At 38.6% G+C, this 9,055-nt stretch overlaps 1 protein-coding gene across 1 annotated transcript; it reads left to right on the top strand.

Moving 5' to 3' along the window:
- The first annotated feature begins 388 nt into the window (after positions 1-388).
- Positions 389-3,586, top strand: LOC128869683 (uncharacterized). Its single transcript, XM_054112289.1, has one exon. The coding sequence runs from the start codon at positions 550-552 to the stop codon at positions 1,813-1,815; it is 1,266 nt and encodes a 421-aa protein (XP_053968264.1). The 5' UTR covers positions 389-549; the 3' UTR covers positions 1,816-3,586.
- The last annotated feature ends 5,469 nt before the right edge of the window (positions 3,587-9,055 follow it).

The following is a 9,055-nucleotide window of genomic DNA, read 5'->3' as shown; positions in this document are numbered from 1 at the left end:
TTAGGGGGGCAGCGACTAAATGGCAGAGCAGCGTGGCCCTCGTCCGTCTTGTCGCGGCATGGCCTGATATCAAGGCGTCAAATAAGTCGTCTGTGATGTCGAAAGATCCGCCAAACTACACAAAGTGGCTATGGACAAAGTTGGTGAGGTATATCCAATTGCAAAACTCCAGGTTTTAGAATTCGAAGCAAACCCTTTTCAGCTAAGAACTCGTGCCAGGGTTCCCAGCAAGCCGGCCGATGAAGCATCCATCTTATGGATGTTTAAAATTTGTAGCCCGAATCTCCTGACGAACAATTGGAAGATAGGAAAAGTTGAGGAACCAGAAGGCACTTTTAGGCAGGTGATGGTGAGAATCAGCACTCAATCAAAAAATAGTGGTGTATGCGAACGTGAACGGTCGTGTTTTTTGATTGCTCCGCTATCGAAGTTTTAAATATGATCCTAAACCATCATAAATACGAAATTGTGTAATTTTATTTGCGAGACAGTGACTCTATTTTAATAAAATTATTCTTCTTGGCTATTGCATAATATACTGATCTAAAAATGCCGTGTCTATGTGCCAACAAAGTTGAGCGTACACAAGACAAAGTGCAGTGCGACAAGTGCAATGACCTTTTTCATTTAAATTGTGTCAACCTACAACCTGTTGACCTTGAATTCTTGCTTAAATCGGGTAAGCAATTCATATGTGATAAGTGTGCCGCTGCTCGACGACAATCCCTTCGAGCACCATCAACTCCCATTAACCTGGATGACGAAATTGCCACTGCTGATAATGTACCTGTGAATCCAGCTAATCTAAGTACACAATTATCACCACATCAACAACTGCCGAAATCAACATCAGCTGATGACGTAAACAATTTAGATATCAGTCTGAATACAATTATCAGAGAAATTGCTGCACTGAGATCGGAAAATGCTCGTGCGATGGCTGCAATTAGCTCTCTCAAAGTGGATAAGCAGTTGCTGATTTCGCAAATAAGTGATTTGTGTGCAGAAGTGAAGGAGTTACAAAAACATCAAACGGTTGATGTCTCCTCTGCTCTGGTACAGCTAACCGCTGAGGTGAAAGACCTTAATGCTTGTGTTCTTGCATGTGAGTGTCATGCAAGGAACACAAAAAATGCGAAAAGCAAATCGAAGAGACAGGAATCACTATCAGTGACTGCTGCTACGTCGCCTGTAAACGTGCCTATTGTTGCTGCTCCGCATGGTGAGACTAATTCGTTTTCCTCTGCTTCGCACTCTCATGCTGCTGCTGGTGATGCGCCGCTCTCTTATAGCGCTGCTGTTACTAATACAGCTAAAGTGAAGCTGACGCCAATTGCTGCTGCTGCTGCTACTACGTCCGTTCTCCCATCAACATCAACTTGCAGAAAAGCGTCGGCATTGCCGACTTCTCTTGCACCTACATCAAATCGTACACGTGAATGGAAAACCGTAACTAGAGCTAATAGGAAAAAGCTTAAGCAACCTTTAGTTATTGGTTCAAACCAAAATAGTGAATTAAGTGTAGTTCCTAACATGAAGTGGCTGCACATATCGTCCTTCTCAAACACTGTGACAGCTGCCGATATTGTTGATTATGTTGCGAAACATGCAGAAATTGACCGCAAATTTCTTTCCTGCTATATGCTTATCAAAAAGGATACCCTCGTAAAGGATTTCAAGAAAATCAACTTTAAGCTAGGCGTATCTGAATTTTCCTATGATAAGCTTTTAAATGCGGATATATGGCCTACGAACGTAAAAATTCGGCCATTCACTTTTTTTCAAAAAGACGTCACTCCACCTCTAATTCCGTAACTTCTGCAGCTAACTCCATCGCTAGTAATAAGTTATTAAAATTGTATTTTCAAAATATATCTGGACTTCGGACTAAATGCTCCACGGTATATATGAAAAGTTCTTTCTTAGATTTTGATATTTTTGTATTCGTTGAATCTTGGCTGAATGAAAATTTCTTCGACTGTGAAATTTTTGACCTCAATTTGTACGATGTTTTCCGTAAAGACCGTGACCCTGTCAAATCTGGATGTTCCAGAGGAGGTGGTGTTCTCATTGCTGTTCGGAGAAAATTTCGGGCATCATTGGTTACACTTACCAACTCTGACACACTCATCGATCAGCTTTGTGTACGTGTTTATGGCTCATCTGGAACAGTTTATGTGTGTGCATCCTACATTCCGCCGAATAGTCCGGATCATTTATACTTTGCACATTCTGACAATGTTGTGTCATTAGCATCAAGCATAGCTGGTGACAGTCATCTTTGTGTCCTCGGTGATTTTAATTTATGTCGCCTGAATTGGTCCCCACTTAGAAACTCGGCTGCTTTTATGGCTTCTAATGTAAATTCTTCAGCCGAAATGCATGTCGTTGATAGCTTTTTAAGCATTGATTTATCACAAATCAATGGTTTTTATAATAGCCTTAATAGAATCCTAGATCTAGTGTTCATTTCAAATAACATCAACTACACATTGTCTGAAGGCATTGCTCCCATATCTTTAACTGATAAACATCATGTTCCTCTTTCTCTTGAGTTGGAATTTTATGAGTTTTCTGAGGTATCCGATGAGCCTAACATCAAATTTAACTACAACTTATGCGACTTCTCAATTTTTAACGAAATTTTATTAAGTATTGACTGGGGTAATGCCTTCCACGACAATGATGTTACCTCTTGTTTTCATTTTTTTAAGACTAAGGTTTCTGAGCTCTGTTTGAAGCACATTCCTATTTATCATAAGAAAGTATATAAGTCACCTTGGCATACCAAACGGCTTAGGCACCTAAAGAATCTAAAAAACAAATTCTCTAAACTGTATAAAAGGTCTGGAGACCCAATACACTTCTCAAAATTTCAATGCCATTTAAAAGAGTTTAACTGTTTGAACAAGTTCTTATATAGAAATTACATCTTGAATTTCGAAAACAATATTATTTCGGATTCGAAGGCCTTTTGGCAATTCATCAAATCAAAAAAGTCTTGCTCAATGGTGCCAAACAATGTTTTTTATAATGGTAAATATGCAAATTCTGCCATAGAATCTGCCAATTTATTTGCTGACTTTTTTTGCTCTAATTTTGAACCCGACCTAGACTCCGATTCTAGTTTGCCCTCTAATAGTTTTTCACCTCTAAATTTTGGGACTTTGTACCTATCTGTTACTGATGTCGTCAAGGGTATTACGAAGCTTAAGTCTACAACGAAAACTGACTCGGATGGCCTTTCGGGCATTTTGCTGAAGAATTGCTTGTGTCTCGCTGAGCCTCTTACAATTATATTCAATAAATCGTTGTCCTCTGGTATCTTTGTTGACGACTGGAAATTTACTTCCATTACGCCTATATTTAAGAGTGGAAATAAAAACGATGTTAGCAATTACAGACCGATTTCGAAGCTTTCGTCTGTCTCAAAACTTTTTGAGATAACAGTAAATGATAAGTTATATTTTGCTGTCAAAGGCCTAATATCTACCAACCAACATGGTTTCGTTGCAAGTCGCTCCACTGTCACTAACTTGTCTATTTTCAATGATTACTGCATTTCAGCCTTCCAGAACAGATCTCAAGTTGATGCAATTTATACAGACTTCTCTAAAGCGTTTGACAAAGTATCGCACCGAATACTCTTGTCGAAGCTTGCATCATTGGGTATACACTCCACTTTTTTGTCTTGGATCAAATCATATTTGTCCAACAGACACTGCGTTGTAGCCGTCGATAATACGACATCCCGTGCATTTATTGCATCCTCCGGTGTCCCACAGGGAAGTATTCTAGGACCCCTCCTCTTTATACTCTTTATTAACGATATTGGTTCTTGCTTTTCATTTGCAGAACACTTGTTGTATGCTGATGATCTTAAAATATTTGCGGTGATTAACAGTGTTAGGGACTCTGAAAAGTTGCAAACCGACTTGCACAATGTCCGGAACTGGTGCTATTTAAACCATCTGTCACTAAATATTAGCAAATGCTTTCACGTAAAATATGCTAAATCAAACAACACTTTGCATACTTCGTATAATATTGCTGGCTTACCTTTGCAATCCGTTGAGGAAATTAAAGACTTAGGCGTTATTTTCGACTCTAAGCTGAATTTCACCAGCCATGTTAACCACGTCATAAGACGATCATATGCGATGCTAGCATTCGTTCGCCGAAATTGTTCTGCATTTACCAACCCACACACTCTCAAAACATTGTATTGTGCTTTTGTTAGATCAAGATTAGAGTATGCCGCTATTATTTGGAGACCGTACCAAATAGGTCTGTCTAATCGGATTGAGAGAGTGCAGAAAGTCTTTCTTCGTTTTGCGCTCCGATCTTTAAACTTTTCTGAACCTGTACCATCGTACCGCTCTCGATGTTTACTAATTGACTTAAAACCACTTGATAGCAGACTAGATAGCTATTGATTGTCCTTCCCTCTTAAGTAAAATTCAATTTAATATACCCAATATGAGGCTCCGACAGTACGAAACCTTTAAAATTGGCTTCTCGAGAACCAACTATGGGATGAATGCTCCGATTCCTAGGGCATGTTCAGATTTAAATATGTTTTTCAATTCTTCTGGTGCTGATTTTACATGGCCGTATGGCATCTTAGTCAATCATCTTAAATCGTTCTTTTCTTAGTAACTAATAAACTATTGTACATTAGCTTAATATAGTCTGTAAGAATGTATCCATTCAAAGACAATAAATAAATAAATTAAAAAATCCTTGGTGCCAAGGAAAAGGCAGGTGGGGTAGTATATTATGGTTTCACTTAGGTCAATCTGTGCGTTTATCGAAAAAATGTGGTCGCCGTCACAGAAGAACCGTCCACTGTAGATTCTAATGCCTCTAAGGAGAAGCTGATAGACTCCGATAAGGACGGGGGCGATAGAAACTGCAAAGCCTGATGGGCATTAAATATTTGCAGATTAGTCTCCATCATTGTAAATCGACATCAGCTGGTTTACTGATCCGCTTATCAAAGTGCGGAGATCCAAGAGCCCTGGGTGCCTGCTAATAGGGTTTGCGGATTGAGTACGCCAGGCTATAAGCTGTTGGTATCTAGTTCTGGCGGTGTCCCTAGAGTCTGTATTTTAGCAAGAGCTACTCTGGATATATTTATTTTATTGAGTCTTAGTGATTCCGATCTGGTGATAGCTAGCCTTGAATACAACAATTCTAATTACTGGTTGGCGTCCGCTTATCTCGCTCACGATCATGTTGAATTACCGCGACAAATTTTGAAACAAATGATGTAAGAAGCTAATAAGCTTAAAGTTGGGCTGATTGTGGGATGAGACGCTAACGCCCAGGGAGTGGTGGTGAGGTAGTACCGATATAAATAAAAGGGATGAATTATTTGCAGAATTTATCCCGGACACAAGGTTACTCATTTTTGATAGAGGTAAGGAACCGCCATAGCTTAATGAGTTGGTGCGTGACTACCATTCGGAATTCTCAGAGAGAACGCAGGTTCGAATCTCGGTGGAACACCAAAATTAAGAAAATATTTTTTCTAATAGCGGTCGCCCCTCGGCAGACAATGGCAAACCTCCGAGTGTATTTCTGCCATGAAAAAATTCCTCCGATTTTTCGTAGAAATATTAGGGAGACCTTTATGAAACCACTTGTTGAGGTGCCTACGCAAAGTGTAGATACAAGCACTAGCCTCAATCAAGCAGTAGAAAAACTCACCAGTAGCTACAACAAGGCGCTTGGCGCGGCCTGCCACTTAGTCAAGAGCAGAGAGACACAAAAAATCCTTGGTGGTCGCAAAAACTAAATACGCAAAGCGTAGCTCGTGGCGAAATTTTTGTTGCCCAGTTGATGGGTACACGGAAACTTCTAGGCTCAGGAAAGTATTGTCCTCGACACCCATATCTCCAGGTTTTGTAAAAAGGCCGAATCTCTTATTACATACTCACTTTCCTGGCAGTTCAGGCAGCCATAATGTTACCAGAAAATTGTAAGGCAAAAAAATTGGTGGGAAAGGGCACTAACACTCGCCTCCCTCTTGATATGGAGATTGTAGGTATGCCCCTAACATCTGCGTGGTTCAAGTAGCATTGTCACCTCAGCCAACACGAGATGGGTTGATAGTCTGACATGTAATGCTACAAAAAGAATTTAGCCAAAATGTGACGCTGGTAGCTCAAAGGCGCTACTAAATCGGTCAAGGAGAATCATTTCTATATTAGTTGCTTTACTCGCAGGCCACTATCTCATAGAACGACATGCTCAAAGATTGAACATATGTATCTCATTTCAAATATTGCAGCAGCTGCAACAATGAGGAGAAGGAAGAGTCCATTAAACCCATTCTCTGTTACTGTCCGACGTGGCATGCCACTAGGCTTAGGTACTTTCGTTTCTAAATGATATTGATGACCTTAGGCACATAAGTGTCTGCAAGATCAATGGGTTTACACTTAAAATAAAATGAATTACTGTGGTATCACAATGGATCAGCAACGGTCTAAATGAGTATGTCAAGAGTCCGACTGCCACTTATACCTACCTACCTAGGTGTTAAATTGGCTAGGCTCTATAGTGGTGATAGTACTGTTTGTGGTCGATGTTCCCTAACTAATAGTATCATTTGTTGAGAGAGAAGTTTGTAAAATATATTTTTCTGCTGCTGGTTGTGGTCGTTGTTGCCTGAAATCGGAGTGGGCTGAGCTACTGATCTGTGATGAAAAAGAAATGGAAGGAGAAAATGATAGTAAGTTTTTCAAAGTTGTTGTTGGTTTGAATGGGCAGCTGTTGTGTTGAGTTATTGCTTGCGTTATTTGTTGTAGTTTCTGCCGTGGGATGTGGTTTTTAAGTTATATTAATTACTTTTGTTGCTTCTTTCAAAGTTTCTGTCGGTGTATTTTGTGTGAATTTCCTGTTGGAGGATCTGTTGAGAGCTTCGTTAGCTTCGCGAAATGCAGTTTTGAATATTATTTTGTGTTTTATTATCTCTTTTCGTTTTTGTATGTGGGGCAGTTTTCGTTGTTTGAGCGCTGCGCTGTTTGCAATTGATGCATTCTACAATACTTTGTTGCAAACGGTAGGCTCGTGAGTAATGAAAGGGCAGATAACACATTTTATCCGATAGACAGTGCTTCTAGGTATGCCCGAATCGATGACATTTTTTGCACTGCATAAGTAACGCGATATAGGGCTTTTGTCCCAAGCAATATTTATTTCTTTCTTCTCTTCTTAATTGGCGCAATAACCGCTTACGCGATTTTGGCCGAGTTTAATAAAGCGCGCCAGTCGTTTCTTTCTCGTGCTAACCGGCGCCAGTTGGACACACGAAGTGAAGCCAAGTCCTTCTCCACCTGATCTTTCCAACGCCAAGGAGGTTTTCCTCCTCCACTGCTACCACCAGCTGGTACCGCATCGAATACTTGTATCCAATCGGACGACTTGACCCAGCCAACGTAGCCGCTGGGTCTCTATTTCTTTAGGTAGCTCATAATGATTGAATGAGGGTAAATGCAGCGGTGTGTTTAATATTTTTCCGTACTATATTTTTATTTTTCATTTTATTCATTTTAACATGACCTAAACGTCATAAACCAAGCTTAGACTTATATATGGTAAACCAACTGATTCGACACATTACTGTTTTTGGTTTTGTGAAAATGTCTGATTTTGTGCCGAATAATCGTCATTTGCGGGACGTTTTGATTTTCCTCTTTCCTTCGAAAAAAAAAACGGCGGATGAAGCGTATCGAGAGCTACAAAAAGTTTATGGAGATGCTGCTTTAAGTGAAATAACGTGCCGAGATTGGTTCCGTCGCTTCAAAGACGGTGATTTTACTTTTGACGACCATCCGTGTGAAGGAAGGCCAAAAACCTTCGAAGACGCTGAACTGGAGGCATTGCTCAATGAGGATCCATGTCAAACGCAAAAAGAGCTTGCTTCAGTAATAGGAGTTACACGCCAATCCATTCCCAAGCGATTGCATGCTTTGGATGCTTTCCATTTCAATTCAACCGGGCTATTCGGGTCATGTTCTTCGATTTCGATGTAACTTAAATATGTTGCTCTCTGGTCAAAATAATGACACGTATTTTTTTGTTCGCCCGAAAAAAATTTTTTTCAAGAGTTATCGGCAATTTTGTTTTTCGCCTCAAACTCGATTTTTTTTAATTATATAAGAAAAAATTTTTTTTAAATGCCCATAACTTAGTCAAAAATGAACCGATTTTAATAATTCTGGGTTCAAAATGATCGTAATTACTTACACAAGCGACTTCATGTAGAAACAATTGCAAAAAAGTAGTTGAAAATTTTTTATTTAGCAAAAAAGAAAAAAAATTTAAATTTTTCAAAATTCAATATTTCAAAAAGTGTATTTTTTTTTTTTTTATAACTTTTTCCAAATCAAAAAAACATCTCAAACTTTAATTGAGCTGCATGCCTAGTAGCTAAAATGAGTTGTTTTTGAGTAATGAATTTTTGAGTAAACACCCTGTTTCGCACTTTTTGTTTTTTGCAAAATAAAAAATTTTCAACTACTTTTTTGCAACTATTTCTACATGAAATCACTCGTGTAAGTAATGACGATCATTTTGAACCCAAAATTATTAAAATCGGTTAATTTTTGACTAAGTTATGGGCATTTAAAAAAATTTTTTTCTTTTATAATTAAAAAAAATCGAGTTTGAGGCGAAAAACAAAATTGCCGATAACTCTTGAAAAAATTTTTTTTCGGGCGAAAAAAAAATACGTGTCTCATTATTTTGACCAGAGAGCAACATATTTGAGTTACATCGAAATCGAAGAACATGTCCCGAATAGCCCTTTTGAATTGAAATGGAAAGAATCTATATAAGAAAATTTTTTTTAATTGCTCATAACTTAGTCAAAAATAAGCCGATTTGAATGATTCTGTGTTCAAAATAATCGTAATTACTTACACGAGCGACTTCATTTAGAAATAGTTGCAAAAAAGTAGTTGAAAATTTTTTATTTTGCAAAAAACAAAAAGTGCGAAACAGGGTGTTTACTCAAAAATTCATTACTCAAAAACAACTCATTTTA

Source organism: Anastrepha ludens, chromosome X (genome assembly GCF_028408465.1).
Source record: "Anastrepha ludens isolate Willacy chromosome X, idAnaLude1.1, whole genome shotgun sequence".
In the NCBI taxonomy this organism is placed as follows: Eukaryota; Metazoa; Arthropoda; class Insecta; order Diptera; family Tephritidae; genus Anastrepha; species Anastrepha ludens.
The sequence above is the reverse complement of the archived record's forward strand: the minus strand, read 5'-3'. Positions and strand labels throughout refer to the sequence as shown.